At 37.3% G+C, this 19,047-nt stretch overlaps 1 protein-coding gene across 4 annotated transcripts in view; it reads right to left on the bottom strand.

Moving 5' to 3' along the window:
- Positions 1-19,047, bottom strand: part of ptprua (protein tyrosine phosphatase receptor type Ua) — a 377,653-nt gene that overhangs the window by 79,688 nt on the left and 278,918 nt on the right. For all 4 annotated transcript variants that reach the window (XM_079829338.1, XM_079829340.1, XM_079829339.1 and 1 more), the window contains exons 13-16: positions 15,621-15,657; positions 7,286-7,424; positions 3,083-3,112; positions 653-813 (exon numbers count right to left, since the gene is read on the bottom strand). In XM_079829338.1, the coding sequence (XP_079685464.1) occupies positions 653-813; positions 3,083-3,112; positions 7,286-7,424; positions 15,621-15,657 (367 nt within the window). The remainder of the gene's footprint in view (positions 1-652; positions 814-3,082; positions 3,113-7,285; positions 7,425-15,620; positions 15,658-19,047) is intronic.

Below are 19,047 nucleotides of genomic sequence, written 5' to 3'. Positions count from 1 at the left end.
TTGGCCATGTTAGTAGTTGAATTCTTACTGATTGTATGGGGTGGACAGGTGTCTTTATGCAGCTAACGACCTCAAACAGGTGCATATAATTTAGGATAATAAATGGAGTGGAGGTGGACATTTTAAAGGCAGACTAACAGGTCTTTGAGGGTCAGAATTCTAGCTGATAGACAGGTGTTCAAATACTTATTTGCAGCTGTATCATACAAATAAATAGTTTAAAAAAAATCATATATTGTGATTTATGGATTTTTTTTTTAGATTATGTCTCTCACAGTGGACATGAACCTACGATGACAACTTCAGACCCCTCCATGATTTCCAAGTGGGAGAACTTGCAAAATAGCAGGGTGTTCAAATACTTATTTTCCTCACTGTATATATATAATTATATAATAATTATATACAGTACACACACGTTTTATGTAAACACAAACTTTTATTTTGGATGCGATTAGCATTAGGTCATAATGTTATGCCTGTTCGGTGTATATATAACCTGGATTTAAAATGACTCATATTGTGATATAAGATTGAGATCATACCACCTACCTCACCTCTGAAGATTAAAGTTTTTTGTGTGTAAGGAGTAATTCTTTCTGCTGTGTGTGTGTGTGTGTGTGGGGGGGGGGGGGTGTGTTTGTGTACTCACTCCTGGCAGTGCAGTTATGTGAATCCATGAAGGTATGCGTGGTACGATCGTCCTGTTGCAGTGTACTGTGCTCTGTCGTACTGCAGTCCAGTGACCCCAGCTTACGTGTCTTCTCCTGACGATATGTCATGACTGCTTTGTTTATGTTCACCTTCTTCCTGCTGCAGAGTATGAAAGACAAGAGTGAGACTACAAAAAGAAGACTGTAAATGAAAAAAACAAAAACAAATACATAACCAATGGAGAAGTTTCAGAAGAGAAGAGGATTTGGGATAGATCCAAGCGGCAACCTCCCGCAGTTTCTCTTGAAGCCAATACGGAAGTGCCTCAAACTGCATTTCATCGACTGGCCGCTAGGGACAGGCTCCAGAAGGGAGCAGAATCTCATTGAGCCCCATGTTAAAATGGCCAACTTTAGAGCAGAATAAAACATATTTACAGCCTGGTACAAATTGTTGTTTTGGTCTATACGGCTCATTTTGCCCTTCATGACAACTGTGAGGGGGGTGAATTTTTTTTTAACTCATTCGTTTACATTATATAAAGCCTTAAAGTTCTGCATAATTAAGGGCGTGGCCACTTCGAGTGACAGGTGGATAGCCATTTATCTGCTGTCTGTTAGTCATTGCGTCACTTAAGCTCCGCCCACGTCCCGCCTTTTTGCCCATTTTCTGTTATCGGGGAGTGACGCGCCAAGATGGCAACGACCATCTCGTCCCTAGTTTGCGCTTCAGAACGGCTCATCAGAATCCTATGGGTGACGTCACGGACACTACGTCCATATTTTTTACAGTCTATGGATAGATCCCATCAACAGAAACTATAACTTAATTTGTAAAGAAAATGCAAGTGGGTCTTCACCAGGTCATTGCTATACATCGCCTGTAGCATGTTCTAATGCAAAAGTCAAAAGAGGCCAAAGTCTCTGATATTCAGGTTTCTAGATGTGACTGGGTCCTTCCCCTAAGCCAAGTGGATTTCTGTATCCATTTAATTGAAGGGAAAAATGTAGAAAATAGCACACCTCTCAATAAGCCGTATGTGTGACCAATCACACTTACATTTGCAGTAGGGATGCCACAATTCTCAATATAATATTGAACCGTTCGGTACGGCATTTAATTAATTATTTTTCTACAAATTCTATCATTTGCCTCCATCCCAATATACTGAACAACGCGACATACATTCACATCACACGTTATTGGTAGAGTTATACTCACGGAACACTATAGTTATTCACAATCACGAAAGTTCATTATTTGCATGCGTTTTAAATTCTTGCCGGTTAAACATTTCATTCGCGTGCATATGCACGGTTTTAACATGCGCTTTTCCGAGTGCGCGCACTAAACGCCTGTCAAACACGTGATTACTGGACTAAGTAAGTTAGTCGTCTTACTGTGCTAATACTGTCAAATACACACAAGATTAACATAAACACAGTCGGTTATGTATAAAGAGCAGCAGCATATCACCCTGTAGCCCAAGCCCATGGTTAGTACCTGGATGGGAGACCAAACTGGGAAAACTAGGTAGCTGCTGGTAGAGGTGTTAGTGAGGCCAGCAGGGGGTGCTCACCCTGTGGTCTGTGTGGGTCCTAACGCCCCAGTATAGTGAGGGGGACACTATACTGTAACAAGCACCGTCCTTCGGATGAGACGTTAAAAACCGAGGTCCTGACTCTCTGTGGTCATTAAAAACCCCAGGATGTCCTTCGATTAAGCGTAGGGGTCAAAATTGGCCCCTGTCCATCATGGCCTCCTAATCATCCCCATATATATATATATATACGATTGGTATCATCCCTCAGTCTCCTCTCCACCAATCAGCTGGTGTGTGGTGGGCATACTGGCGCAATATGGCAGCCGTCGCATCATCCAGGTGGATGCTGCACATTGGTGGCGCTTTGAGTGAGTGCCTAGAAAAGCGCTATATAAATGTAATTAATTATTATTATTAATAAGAGAAAGTAAAATTGAAGTCCGTCTGTATATTAGATGCACGCAGGTCTTAAATTGACAGCAGCGCAGCCTATAGTGAACACGCTGTCCTTAAAGGGCCAGTTCACCTCTAAAATTATGTCATTATTTACTCACTCTAATATTGTTCCAAACCTGTTTTAATTTCTCGATTACAGAATTTTCATGTTTGAGTGAACTATCCCTTTAATGTTAATACAACAACAAAAGACAAAGAGAAAATCACTCACTGCTCTTGACTGAAAAACGTATATACCGGTAGTAGCTTTAATAACAATTTTTAATAATTTAACAAGGGCGAGAGTGACAGGAAAGAAAGTGAGAGAACAAGAGAGAATGCTAAAAGATAGAAATTTAAAAAGTTTGGCTAATCTCCAACAAATCAAAGCTACTGTAAACAACAGAGGCTGATGGGAAAAGAATGGAACCTAAAGAGAGAATGACTTACGGGTAGTAAGGGTACGAATAGATGTCTCTTCTGGTGAGAGAGAAAAAAACATATAGGTTAGCCTGGCTTCTAGTACATTTACATTTTACAGATACTAAAGCAACTTACAAGCCATACATGTTTTAAAAGCATGCATTCCTTGGGACTCGAACCCATGTCCTTGACATTGCTAGCACCATTCTCTATTGTTTTAGCAGGAAGGCAAGTGATCAGGCAAGTTAACATGCTAATTACTCGAAGATATTGAGATAAACATTTGTCTGTAGCTTCATGCCAGTATATTACAAATACACATTGTTTCACAACTGGCTTCACTACTTGGCTTTACTTCAACTCTCTGAAATCATTTGCTGGTAATATACTGTAGTAGGTATAGTCGAGGCACATATTTGAATCTGAATATATCATCATATATTATTTGAATCTGAATGCACACTTGTATGTTATTTTTAAGTCTAATATTGGTTAATGATATGAAGGAATTGTGTTGGCCCCTTTGTTTTTTGGAACTTTGTTATTGGCTCAAACTTTGTTTTCATACTGTACATTAGGGCTGCACGATTCTTGCTAAAATGTGAATCACGATTTTTCTCCATGGGAATTGAGATCACGATTCTCTTACACGATTCTCATTTTTTCTTATACTTTAAAAAAAATGAATCAATTTGAATTAAAAGTAATTAGTTACAATTAAATTAAAATGTAGAAACAACAAATGTAGACAGACTAGATGTAAATATATGCTTATTACTATTTATTTCTATTTTTATGATTATTTAATATCTTGCCTTGTGGAGAGAGGGTTTTTGTTGTCTTATTTCGTTGTTTCATTTTGTTTTTGCGTTTTTGTAAAAAATGAAAACTATAAATAAAATATTTAAAAAAAAATGTTATAAGAAAACGCTTAACGTGGCTTAATGTACTAAGACAGTGTTACAGACATCCCAACCTGAAAAAAGTCATTTCAGGGAGGTACGCCCCCCAATAAAAAAAAACATGAAAGGAGGAAAAGTATCCCGAATTTCACCACAGAACATGACTTTACTTGTATATTATAATATAATATATCATTAATATATAATTTCTATAGGCCTATGCAATTATTTGAAAAAAAAAAAAAAGTACAATTATGTAGATCACTTTTACTATTTACATAAGCTGGAAGGAGTTTGAAACCACCAAGACTCTACCTAGAGCTGGCCGCCCGGCCAAACTGAGTGATCGGGGGAGAAGGGCCTTAGTCAGGGAGGTGACCAAGAACCCGATGGTCACTTTGACAGGGGTCCAGCATTTCTCTGTGGAACAACCATCTCTGCAGCACTCTAACAATCAGGCCTGTATGGTAGAGTGGCCAGACGGAAGCAACTCCTCAGTAAAAGGTACATGACAGCCCGCCTGGAGTTTGCCAAAAGGCACCTGAAGGACTCTCAGACCATGAGAAATTAAATTCTCTAGTCTGATGAAACAAAGATTGAACTCTTTGGCCAGAATGTCAAGCGTCATGTCAGGAGGAAACCAGGCACCGCTCATCACCTGGCCAATAACATCCCTACAGTGAAGCATGGTGTGGCAGCATCATGCTGTGGGGATTATTTTCAGCGGCAGGAACTGGGAAACTATTCAGGAACGAGGGAAAGACGAATGCAGCAATCTACAGAGACATGATAAAAATAAACAGCTCCAGAGCGCTCTGGACCTCATACTCAAAAAGACTTGAGGCAGTAATTGGTGCCAAATGTGCTTCAACAAAGTATTGAGCAAAGGCTGTAACATAAGATAGAATGTGGAAAAAGTGAAGCGCTGTGAATACTTTCCATATGCACAATTACTTAGCAAGGAGGTTGTAACGTCGCTGTTTTTTAAGTAATTAAACTCACAGGTTCATTGCTAGTAATGAGATGCTGCACAGACACAAGTAATTCACATGCACTCTCTCTCTCTCTCTCTCTCTCTCTCTCTCTCTCTCTCGATAGGCTAATTCATTCAAATAAATCGTATAATTCAATCAAATAAATATAACCTTACTACACTACTTTATCTCTGTGTCTGATTTAGACATGTGCCGGTAAACGGTAATACGATATACCGCAATAATGAACATGCACAATATTGTTATCGTGGGCACTTCAAAATACTGTGAATAATTATTTATTACGAGTTATTCAGATTTTTAGAATGAATTTTAAGAATACTTTACCCATCAACCATTTAAAATGAAAAACACGTCAAAGAGGAACGCACTGATGTAAATAGACCGTGCATGAGCCGAGCACATGGCGGAATGAGGAGACACACTGAAGTGCACATTCATTCTTCGACAGCAGAGGGCGCTGACGGAACAGCAGAAATGCAGCCGTTTCTCCAGTAATCACATAACCTAATACATAATACTTAAATAATTAAGGCTATTAATTTTCAAACTTGCATTTTATATTTTAATCTGGACTAAATGACATGCCCTAGATATTGTTTGAATATGTTCTGACTGTTGTTCAATCACACACTTTACAAGGCTCCAGTATTTAACATTAGTTCCTTCATTAACAAACTGACAATGAAAAATACTTCTAAAGCATGTATTAATCTTAGTTAATTGTACATTTCAGCATACCTATTGTTCTTTATAATTCTTTTGCACTTTAATCTGTTTTAAATATTTGTTTACTTTATACATTTTTGTGTATTGCTTTATTGTATTTAAATGTTTGGTTCTTTTGTTATAAGAAAGGGATTTAACCTGTTATTGTATGACAACACTTTTTTTGCAACTTATTTCAATATCGTGATAATACCGTATACCGTGATAAAAGCTTCAGCAATTAATCGCAACATGAAAATTTGATACCGGCACATGCCTAGTCTGATTTAAAGCGGGCAGAATGCTAGATCTAACAAATGGTAGGTGACAAAACGAACCACTTTGTATCTTTGTTCTTTGTTCCTTGATTACCCCTTCAAGGTCGGTCAGAAATCTTGGAGTAACCTTTGATGACCAGCAGTCCTTCAAAGACCACATTTCAAAGACAGCTTGGTCATGCAGGTTTGCGCTGCACAACAACAGAAAGATCAGACCATTCCTAACAGAGCATGCAACACAGCTTCTTGTCTGACTACTACAATGCGCTTCTGGCTGGACTTCCATCGTATACGATCAAGATGCTTCAAATGATTCAGAACGCAGAGGCACGTCTTGTCTTCAACAAGCCAAAAAAGGGCAGATGTCACACCTCTCTTTATTTCTCTGGACTGGCTACCACTCGCTGCTCGCATCAAGTTTAAGACGTTGACGCTTGCTTACAGATCCACCACAAGCTCACAGCTGAAAACTCATCTCTTCCGTGAGCACTTAACCTCATCTTTAAAAAAAAACAATTCCTTTATTCCCTCCCTATTCTAGCTTATGCTACTCTAGGCAATGTCCAAAACCTCTTCATGACGGATCGCTTCCTGTATTCCTCAGTTGTAAGTCGCTTTGGATAAAAGCGTCTGCTAAATAAATAAATGTAAAATAATAATAACAACAATGATATAACTGCTTTAATTATGTGGTTTTGTTCACATGCAGCATTAATATTCATTATAACTTTGATTTTAATGTACTTTGCTGTAAATTATTTACCAGCATTTTTAAAACTGTCTTCTTCACAGGAGCAATACCTGTATGTGTGAAAATACTTATTATCTTTTCACAGATAGTAAACCAAGCTTTACCTGTACTTCACATTCAACAAGAGTCATTCAATTATATCCATGGAATAACCTATTCCTACACATGCAGTCAATCATTATAGCAATATAAACCCCAGCACAGTGAATTTTCTTGTATGATACTGGATACTATAACACTGGCTTGCTTTTTCTTCTTCTTTTTTTTTGCAGCATTAATGACTGGTTGACTGTTCATTATAACACTTATTACACTGCTGCAGAATGCAGCGATTGACCAATCACAGTGAATCACAAATGTAATAAGAGTGGATAATGTAGTTCTGTACTTAAAGTGTAACAGAGGAATCTGTTTGTCATGAGCCATGAGTTTGGAGCGAGCTGTAATTTAATCATTTAAACCTCTGAAGATGTGTTAAAGCGTTTTGTGCGCTGGTTTATTAGTGTCTAGACGCTGCTGCTGCTGTTGGTGTGGTGTGATGTGACACTGTGAAGAAAATCTAGAATTGGATTTGATTTTAATTGGATCTGAGTCACCCTTTCTTGACAATAACCACGATGGCTCCCAGCAGGAGGATGAGAACAACCAGACCCCCAGCACAGGCCCCCAGAATCAGCCCCATGTCCTCGGCATGCTGGGACACCTCCAGAGCACGCTTATGGTCCTTGCAGGCCACTGAGAGTGAAACACAAAGAAAGACAAAGAGTTAATGAATGATTGTGAGATGTGAGAGAAAAAACAAGTGACATCAGATAAACTTGCTGAATATCAGTAAAACTGTAAATCTACATAAATAATAATCTACTTAAACACTATTTAAAGATAACACTGCTAATTATGGTAAAATGTCAAATATTTCATTCCATTTATTTATTCAATATTATGCATAAATAAAATGAATATAATATCCTAAATATATAAAAGTAATATAGAAAAGTTTTTTTGTCATCACACAAGTCCCCCTGTGGTATTTTTCTATAATTTTTTTAGCAAAAATATAAGTGATTATATATAAATTTTTATTACTATGTGTTTATTGTGTTTTGATATTACTTAACTACATTTTCTACTGTACATTTACATTTTTCATACATTATACACTAATGTTCAAAAGGGTCAGTGTGATTTTTTAAAAGACATGAATACTTAATATTCAGAAAGAATGCAATAAATTGATCAAAAGTAACAGCAAAAACATTTATAATTTTACAAAAGATTTCTCATTAAAATAAATAAATGCATTATTTTTGTACATTATACAGTACCGTTCAAAAGTTTTGGAAAGTGTGATTTTATTTTTACAGACATGAATGCTTAATATTCAGCAAGAATTATATAAATTAATCAAAAGTGACAGCAAAAACATTTATAATTTTACAAAACATTTATAATTCAAATAAATACATGCACTATTTTAAATATACAATTGTCAAAGAATCCCGAAAAAAGAACCACAGCTTCCACAAATATATTCAGCAGCTGTTTTCAACATTGATAATGATTTTTTTCTTTGACAGCAAATTAGAACTATTTCTGGAGGATCATGTGAAACTGAAGACTGGAGTAGTGATGCTGAAAATTCAGCTTTGTCATCAAAGGTATAAATTACATTTTAAAATATACTATAAATAGAAACTATTCATTTAAAATTGTAATACTATTTTAAAATGTTTTACTGTATTTTTGATCAAGCAGCATGAGAGACATAAAACATTAAAAAACTTTTTTTTTTTAATCATACCGACCCCAAACTTTAGTGTATATCTGTAACAGTAGTGCATATCTGCCTGGCAAAAATGGCTGAAATATTTATTTATCAGAAAAAAAGAAAAAGAAAAAAAAAACCTTTTAAAACTAATCTTTAAAGGAAATGTATATAAGATTGTGGCCAAAACTGGTACTGCAATCACTTTCAAATGACTGTAGAGCGGTGTATCCCCTCTCCCTCTCCCCCTCCCCCAGCAGGAAGGTAGGCAGCTGCAAGGAGCTTCCAATGGCAAGTGACGAGTCCTACACAGCAAGTTTTTTTTTTCATTGCATTGTCACAACGTTTTTCTGATTCATAACAAGGTCTTTTAGGTTTCGTAAAGTTTTATTTTTTATCCAAAAAGTTTGTAGCTGCAGCTGTGGTAACTAGAGCAGAGCTGGCAACCCGGATGCCGAAACACTACTGACTTCGTGATTGGTAGATAGGTGGAGGGTGGCGCTTCAGGCCAAAACACAACATGTCAACATCAACATCAGTTGATTTCTCTTTTAAATTACAATATCCTGGCCGGACAACTGTTGTCAGTGATGTAAGTATTTGAAATTAACATGATTTCTTAATGTCTAGTGACATATCAGGGCCATTTTATGATTAATTGAAATACATTTCTTACATACAGTTCCTTTAAAGCCATTTTAGAGAAAACACATAAATATCCAAATATATATTTGAATATCTTCAAATATGAAAAATCATAAGATATAATTTGCCTAGTCGAATCCCTAATACTACAGCACACCACATTATCTCAACCAGCAGATGAGCATTAGAAGATTAGAACAGTAGCCAGGTAATGCTGGCACACTACTGCATGTTAATCTGCTAAAGGTATCGCAGCGTTTGGAGGGAGATGAAGAAACAGTTTATCTGCATCAAGCAGCACATGAACGAGCCACAGGGGAAGAATCTCAACCCAGGGTGCCCATGGACCGAGAGCAGACCGGGTCTTTGGTAAATTGGGGTCAGGTCAGTGATGCAATTGTGCCATTTCTGGTTAGATTCTGAGAGGTCCTGCTCCTAAAATGGAGCATGTTGGATCTACGTTTGAGCTTTCAAAATCCACGTTCTTACAGCCAATTTTATGACTGAATGTCTCCTTTAACAAATATTAGTATGCCATTTTGACTTCCTGTTCCTTGAGAATAACACCGATTTAGCCAAAACTGACATAATTTCAACTCTAAAATAATATGGGAGCAGTCTAGAACACAAAGTTCTGCCCTCTAGTGTCTTAAAATCAACCCATTTTTGAAAGTTTGCCCACAATCTTGGAGTTGGACGTCTTGTTCCAAACAGGTTAGGCAAAAACAAGTTATTTTTATTCAACCCAGAACAAAACTGCCTGCACATAAGAAAGGATCAGGCAAAAAATTCAGTGAGCCCAGCATTTGACCACTTCAGTGTCCAGTGATGACAGATGCTGGTCAAAAACTTGAGAAAGAATGTCACAAGCTAAAACTGGCGGACATTTTGAGCGTGTTCCTCGGATTTTATGGGTTTCTGTGTCTCCATTTTCTCTTCTTATAAATGCAGTCAATTTCCAAACAGCTCCAGAGAACAGCATGAAATCTCTCTCTCGATTAATTTAAGCCCCTGCGGCGCTTCCAAAAGCAGAAATTGCCATTTGAAAAATCACAGGGATGGAAGTGCATCATTATACCATCTGCTGTAGGGACATTAATTACAATATCATTGATTAAATAATACCTAAATAACAGAATATGACATATAAAACAAATAGGCTAAAGGGACATTCTGCTGGTGGGCTATAGTATAATAGTATAGTATATTCAATAATAGCAAAACATTCTTTATGTGCCATTTACAGTACTTCGATTCTTCAGTATCTTCATAAAGATGAACTCACAAACTAATTAACAATATAATGGAGTAATTATTTCTTTCATAAAATAGACACTCGCTTAACTGTTAACAGTGTAGAGCAACAGCCTTGAATAAAAGCTTGAGTCTTATTTTTACTCCACAGCATTGTGACATTCTCCTGTACATTTTGTGATTTTTTGTCATTTCCTCACAGAGAAGAGCAGTAAAAGGTCAGAAACATCTCTGCTCCATCTACCTAGAAAACATTTTGGCCCCACTTTATATTAGGTGGCCTTAACTACTATGTACTTACATCAAAAAATAAGTACAATGTACTTACTGTGTTCAAATTGTATTGCAAAAAACCTTTGCTGATATTGAGGTGGGATATGGGTAGGGTTAGGGACAGGTGTGGTGGTATGGGTAAGTTTAAGGGTAGGGTTAGGTGTAAGGGAAGTGTCAACTGTGTAATTACAAATGTAACTACAGAAATTAACTACAGATTTAATTACATGCAGGTATTTTTAAATGTAAGTACAATGTAAAAACATATATGTACACAATAAGTGCATTGTATCAAATGATTAATTAAAATGTTAGTACATAGTAATTAAGGCCACCTAATATAAAGTGGGTCCAACATTTTTGTATCATATGCACACTTTGGATGTAAAGCATTCAAAATGAGATTGTCTTCTAAGATTTCTTACTAGCCAGATTGAATGCAGCATAGCATTTATTCTTCACAAAAGGCAATTACAGAATGCATAGCAAAAAAAAAGAAAGAAAGAAAGAAAAAGAAAGAAAAAAAAAAATCAATGAATAGAATTATGCGGGGAAATACTAATTAAAAATATATAGATTATAATACATTATGTGTGAGGTTTATGGCCACTCTGCTTCATGGCAGCATTATCAAATGGTTTACTTTACAATAATTCAAAGGCCCATCATTAAAGGGGCTATATGCGTTTTTCTGAAATTTAAACTCGCGACTGACACCTGTGGCCAAAAAACAGAACTGCTCTTATTTTCTGCTCGCTCTCGCAGCGGTGGTGACGTCACATCCGCAGACAGCGCGGGAAAAAGACGACCTGCCAGAAAATAGGAAAAATAGGATACAGGCTTATAGGTGCACCCACTGTGAGAGGACAAGGTGTCAGTATGCTCATCAGGAGATGTTTGAGTCATAAATGGTAAAATAAAAAGGCTATTGTTACATTTATTTTGGGGAAAAAGTTGCATATAGCCCCTTTAAATATGCTGCTTATATCATGATAATCACACCTCAAATCATCTACATGTTTGTCAGGATGTTGTACGTAAAAAGATTAGAACTAATTTCTTACATATCTTATTCCAAGCGTCCATTGTTGAAATGTCATTTTAGAGCTATAATGGAGATTTGAGCAATTGATTTGCGGGTATTTGAGAGACAGGGAGAGAGATTAACTGTGTGTGTGTGTGTATGTGAGAATTACCTGAGGCTCTCAACATTGTTTGGCAGCAGCGTCTTTACTAATAGCAAAGCTGTTTAACTGCTTTAAAAACAGCGATATTACCACCTTGCTACAGAGCAATGTAATGTACTGTAGCTTTTTAGTTGCAAAACTATTTTATTGATTAAGTATTTTATTGATAAAGTCTTATTAGTCTAATTGGTTTACTTAAAGGAATTAAATTCTTAAAGAATTAAAAGGGATTTAAGGAAATAAAGAAAATAAAATAAGAATGGTAAAAGTTCCAGTTCTATTAAAGTAAACTATATGCAAATAATATATATATTTTTTAAATATGCACATATTCACTCTTATTTCCGTCTGCCAAATATGTAACAATGCAAAATGTTTCTTGTCAAGCCAAATTCAGTTATGATTTACATAACTAATGTCACATTTTCAATTCAAAATGGTGAAATACGACACACTCTTTCACCGCTATAAAGTGTTGTGTTGGCATATGCACTAACAGTAAGCCCCGCCTTCTTTGATTTGATTGGCCATCTCACTCATTGACTCTGACAGTGAGGGGGGGGGGGGGACTTGTCCCCCTCAATGTCTATGGTGGTTACGGCCCTGTATTGTGATAATTAAATATTGACTTTGTTATCACCAAAGCTCTCTCTTTTTGGTGTTTGATCATTAGACCATTATGCTGTCTCAGAATCTGAAATCAGTTTCAGGAGTACATTTTGAACACAAACACTCCCTAAAGTCATTGGCTTATAGGGCAGTGAGAAAAAAAGTCAGCCGCCTGAACCAAATCCTACCTGTGACAAAACATATTTTTGTTGTTGTTGTTGTTGCTGCTGCAAAGAACTCCAAATACTGCTCAATTCAAAATAAATATGTATTGAACAAATAGATTAAAGATCAGCAAATAGGCTGTCAATTAATTACATGAGTTGTTTCCTCACTACTGAAGCCTTTCCTCCATTGACATCCATTTAAAAAAAGTCCTCTTGTCTCCCTGCCAGTATACAGCTGCACTAAGCTATTTTTTTGCTAACCTTGGAACTGTGGTGAACATCAGGTAGGATGGCATTCCAGAGACCAGTTTATGGCAAGGCCCCTCTCTAACTATCGGTGTGGTGGAAGATGTGCCACACGGTGATTGGACCCTTGGTGAATGAACATATGCCAGGTGAATGCCAGACACCTCTTACTGGGCAGGAAGGGGGACCTTCTGCACCCACCACCACCAAGGAGAGGACTCTCATTGGTCTAAAAGTTGACTTTAACCAACAAACTCATTCCTAAGGTTTAGGCAAGAGCTGCCATAAAAAATCCTTCAGAACCTCCTGGATGCAGCAGCAAAAGAGAGGCCACAGAGATCTATCTAAATCCATTCATACACATGTTTGGAGGCTTTAAATGTATATAAACTGCAACTCATCCACTTCATCTTCACACCAAGCACTGTTTATGTTAATGGTCATAGACTGTAAACACAACAGTCCAAGGGACAGATCCATTAAAAGACAAACAATTGTGTGGACGATGACTTAACCGTTTCTTATCATATTTGGTCTCTATCTGTTCCATTTGATGCCTTTTATATTTTAAAAGAGGTTTGGTAAAGAAATAATGCATGGGTAAAACATTAAAGACATTGTCTTGACATGCCACTTTATGCTATGCAAATGAGTTCCACACTAGGGTGGGAAACATCGGGGCTACTTCGGACATCAGTAGCCAATCACACTCCAGGATCGGAAAGGCGCCGGATTTCAATCTCCTCCTCATCGGAAAGGGATAAATATGTCCCCAGGGTAGACACACCCTTGTTCTGCGTTTCTAACCCGACGGGGAAGGAGACACTAACAGACACATCACGTTCTGTGTTTCTAACCTGACGGGGAAGGAGACAATTACAGAAACGTCACGTCCTGAGTTTCTGACCTGACGAGGAAAGAGACTACAAGACGGTTGAGGTTAAGCTTTTGAGAGCAAAACCTTTATATTGCTTTCGGCTGCACTCTAGCTGCAAGAAGGGTTCTATCACTGAGAGATCTTATCTGACCCTTTCGACGACTCCAGCAGCACAGCCCGGTCCACCAAGGACCTCTGCATCGGCAGACATTGCCTGTCCCACACGGCTCCTCAGTGACGCAGCCAGCCTGCAACGGACCCTGTGAAGATTCGACTGACCCAGCTACCTGGTCCATTTCCTAAGGACCCTCTCGGCGCAACCAAAGTTCTGCATCCTTCAGCCCAGCGTGGCAACGACTACTGGATCGCAGCTCTGCGCCTCCCCACTGCATAACTCCCCATACCCGCATAACCAGTGGAAGACGTCTCTACTGCCGGACCAATCACCCGACTGTGTGGAACGTAAATATAAACTTACCAAACCTCTGTCTAGAGACCTTGGCATTAGTTTATACATGCAGCATATGTTTTCTAACCTGCTTAGATAACAGTTACCGGAGGTCAGCTTGTTACAAATAATAGGTTTATTATTTGTTTAATGATAAATAAGCATTTATTTATCACCATTTGCTAGAACCATTAGGTGGTTTCCACAACAAGCATTCCCATTCAATTATCTTCCATTGCTACATTCTGTTCAACAGCATTGCATTTATCCATTCTGTGTTCACATCATTTATCAGTGTATTGTTTCATTCATTACTTTTATTTTTGGTTATTAGTTTACTATCCTTTAGAAGTGTATATTCATTACTAGCATTATTAATCATTGAAGTATTTACTCTTGCATATCTATTGTTAATAATCTTCATTCATTTTATTACTCTGTGTCTTCATTGTGTTGATGATCAAAGACTCTACTAGTTATCCAGACTCACAAATCCTTCAGATAAATCAGCTGACCAACTCCCTCTAATTTACATTCATTCTGAATTATTGAACAGCTCCTTCGAGAGTGTTCTTATATTGTTAAGATAGTATTCTTAGCTGGTGCCCCGTATCAAAAAAGGGGAGGGGTCATCTGATACACTCATAACCACACCTTAAGTGACACGTGATCTAAAAATCACTGACGTCAATGGTGAATTGAGTAATAATCACTACAGAACTGTTATGTGTCGTAAAAAAATAATAATAATAATTGCACATATTTGAACGCTCATCAAACAAATGCATTCAACAGCACTGTGGTACAATCAGTAATAAAACAAATTTCTGGAAAATAGTTTAAAAATGATCTATTGACTACAATACAGCCTGAGCCAAGATTCAGATACTTCACATGAGGAGCATTATTATATGATGCGCTACTATTAATGTGAGCTTCCACAATTACTGCCTACACAGGCAGCGTTATTCAGTACTGCATTAACTTATAAAAATGCATACTTTGAATGTAATATATGCTAAAAAAAAGGATTACACATTTTTTTTTGATAAAAGTATAAAAGTAGCATAATGTTGATGCCTTCATTTTGTAAGTGCATCTCTAATGCTTAAAAATGTCTGGGTAGGTAGATCCCTAGGTTTTGGAGCAGGGCCTGTTTACTCCTTTCTTTTAGCTTTATCTTAGTTGTCAGCCTGTTAACATTATATTGGCTCACTATGCCAAACTTGAATGAGAAATGATTATGTAATTGAATCATAATAGTGGGTGAATTGTGCCCATTGCAACTATCACCACTTGTGTTTTGAGAGACTGCCATATTAAGGTAACAAATATTCTTTCATCTCTTGGCAAAGTGTGAGTGAGCTGCAACAAGGACATTTTGTTAGCATTGGTGTATATGCACTGTCAACGAGGCATGCCCTTAAGCGTGTAAACAGTGCAGATAAAGAATGAATTACCTTTACGAGCGATCCGTATGCAGTTGATCCTGGTCTCCTGAGGATAAAACAGAGTTGATGCAAGTTATCAGGGCTATCTGAGGGTGAAAGGATAGCATGTGTGTTATTTATGTGAATATCTAACTAAAAATCCCACAGGTAGTCAAGTATAAATAGAAATGCCTACTTTGATTATATTTACTAGCAAATTAATGAGAACACAGGTTGGACATGAAGGGTCAATCCAGTGAGCACAAAGTCAGCATCCCAAATTACATAAAACATTTTAAGTGACAGATTGGAAATCCTTTACATAGTAAACAACAAACAAACAGCATTTTTCACACAAAACACATGCATTTTCAGACATATCGCTACGTTACTTACTCCTAAAAGGTTCATAATGGTACACATTACTAAGGTACTAACATAGCTAAAACGTTATGCAAATGTTAGAGAAAATAGGTTTCTTTTTTTTGTGTAAAGATTAAAGGGGAAATTACTTTTGAATGTTTTATGAACATTCTGAAAGGAGTAAGTATTTACATTTAAAACAACAACAACAACAACAACAACAACAACAACAACAACAACAACAACAAAAACAGACAAACATTCAACTAAAATGTTTCAGAAAGAAGAATAAAAAAAAAAAACAGTCCACGAACAATTTAAAACTACAAATATTTTTTTTTTCTTTGAAAAAATATATGTGGGATATGCAACACACATTTCTTTTCAATAGATTTTTCCATTAGCATGTCGCTAACCTAACTACACAACGTAATAACAACAACAACAAAATTAAACAATTTTGGGCTAAATAGTAATTTTTAATTAGACGGGACATTTTAGAAGTATTTATAATCAACATTTGCTTGTGTCTGCCATTTTGAGTATATTACACACACACACACACACACACACACACACACAAAGGGTGAACTATAGAGACATATCAAATTAAGATTTACAGGTACAAATTGTAGCTTTATGTGCCAATTATGCAAATTCATGTACCTAGATTGGAGTCAAGACCTTTCTCACCTAAACTACCGGTAAATTGCCTTTTAAATTGAAAATCAGCTTTGAGTCGCTTTCTCCTCTCTTTCACCGGGGCATATGTGACATATATACCACCACATTTTAACATGTCATTAAAACATGTGTTCCACAGTCCTCGTCGAGGTTGTGAGGCAGCACTGAAGGGCAGCATAGAAATTAATCACTGTCAGATGATATATGATATAATACGCGCACTCAACGCTGCTTTTCAAGTGGCTACTAAGAGTGGTAATGCATAACAATTTTCCACAATTCAATATGGTCAATATTCAGAATGAAAAAGTGTCACATCCCCAAATGTGATTGACTCTTATGTGTCTGTGGAAGTATGTATGGGAGGGGTTAACAGCCAATAAATTACAGTTTTTTACAGACGCTAGGACACATTTCTCAATACTTAGGTCACTTTTGCAAAACTCTTCACACAGTGAGCACAACAGTAGTCTATGTGTGCTAAACTTAGGATAAATTATCATTGCTTTGGCACAAAATGCATTCAATGACTACATCTCTCAAATTTCATGAATTCTTTTCTCACTCAGACACAACAACTGCCAAAACTCTTTGTACGTACAGGCCAATTTGCACATGCTTACATACTGTTTTCAAAACTGTTAAACTTATGTTCAAAACAATAACAATACAAAACTGAATAAGACAGCAATTTGCTACATTCCTACAGTAATATTTTAATGAAAGATATTTTAAATCTTAAAATTAAATGCAATAAAAACAATTGGACAATTGGACCAGCCACAGCTTATTCTCATTGTAGATGGTAGATGGTGTGTATACAAATTCTTGTATTTTGGAATTACTTAGTGCCAAAAAAAAATAACGAATTCTGCATCATGTCTGATTCATTCCAGGAACATACACTCACCTAAAGGATTATTAGGAACACCATACTAATACTGTGTTTGACCCCCTTTCGCCTTCAGAACTGCCTTAATTCTACGTGGCATTGATTCAACAAGGTGCTGAAAGCATTCTTTAGAAATGTTGGCCCATTTTGATAGGATAGCATCTTGCAGTTGATGGAGATTTGTGGGATGCACATCAAGGGCACAAAGCTCCCGTTCCACCACATCCCAAAGATGCTCTATTGGGTTGAGATCTGGTGACTGTGGAGGCCATTTTAGTACAGTGAACTCATTGTCATGTTCAAGAAACCAATTTGAAATGATTCGAGCTTTGTGACATGGTGCATTATCCTGCTGGAAGTAGCCATCAGAGGATGGGTACATGGTGGTCATAAAGGGATGGACATGGTCAGAAACAATGCTCAGGTGGGCCGTGGCATTTAAACGATGCCCAATTGGCACTAAGGGGCCTAAAGTGTGCCAAGAAAACATCCCCCACACCATTACACCACCACCACCAGCCTGCACAGTGGTAACAAGGCATGATGGATCCATGTTCTCATTCTGTTTACGCCAAATTCTGACTCTACCATCTGAATGTCTCAACAGAAATTGAGACTGATCAGACCAGGCAACATTTTTCCAGTCTTCAACTGTCCAATTTTGGTGAGCTTGTGCAAATTAGAGCCTCTTTTTCCTATTTGTAGTGGAGATGAGTGGTACCCGGTGGGGTCTTCTGCTGTTGTAGCCCATCCGCCTCAAGGTTGTGCGTGTTGTGGCTTCACAAATGCTTTGCTGCATACCTAGGTTGTAACAAGTGGTTATTTCAGTCAAAGTTGCTCTTCTATCAGCTTGAATCAGTCGGCCCATTCTCCTCTGACATCTAGCATCAACAAGGCATTTTCGCCCACAGGACTGCTGCATACTGGATGTTTTTCCCTTTTCACACAATTCTTTGTAAACCCTAGAAATGGTTGTGCGTGAAAATCCCAGTAACTGAGCAGATTGTAAAATACTCAGACCGGCCTGTCTGGCACCAACAACCATGCCACGCTCAAAATTGCTTAAATCACATTTCTTTCCGATTCTGACATTCAGTTTGGAGTTCAGGAGATTGTCTTGACCAGGACCACACCCCTAAATGCATTGAAGCAACTGCCATGTGATTGGTTGATTAGATAATTGCATTAATAAGAAATTTAACAGGTGTTCCTAATAATCCTTTAGGTGAGTGTATATTGCAGTGAATTATAAACAGATATGTGTCCTTGTTTTACACAATAAAACATTGTATAATGCTACATGTTAGTGTTTTTTAGGTCATTTTTTTGTGGGTGACAAAGTGTGTTTGTTGGCTGTCAACCTTAGCTAGTGTTCTGGAAGTTGATTTGAGACCTGAATAAAGTGTTTTGGTAGTTGTAGTGCATTTTGAATGTGAAATGAACTTCTTTGCCAAGCAGTTATCAGGGGGAAATAGCTCTCATAGAAATTTAGAGAGCTACCGCAAAAACAGAAGTTCA

The sequence above is a fragment of the Gobio gobio genome, assembly GCF_949357685.1.
Source record: "Gobio gobio genome assembly, chromosome: 11".
Classification (NCBI taxonomy): domain Eukaryota; kingdom Metazoa; phylum Chordata; class Actinopteri; order Cypriniformes; family Gobionidae; genus Gobio; species Gobio gobio.
Note: the sequence above shows the minus strand (reverse complement) of the source record. Positions and strands in the feature narration are given on the sequence as shown.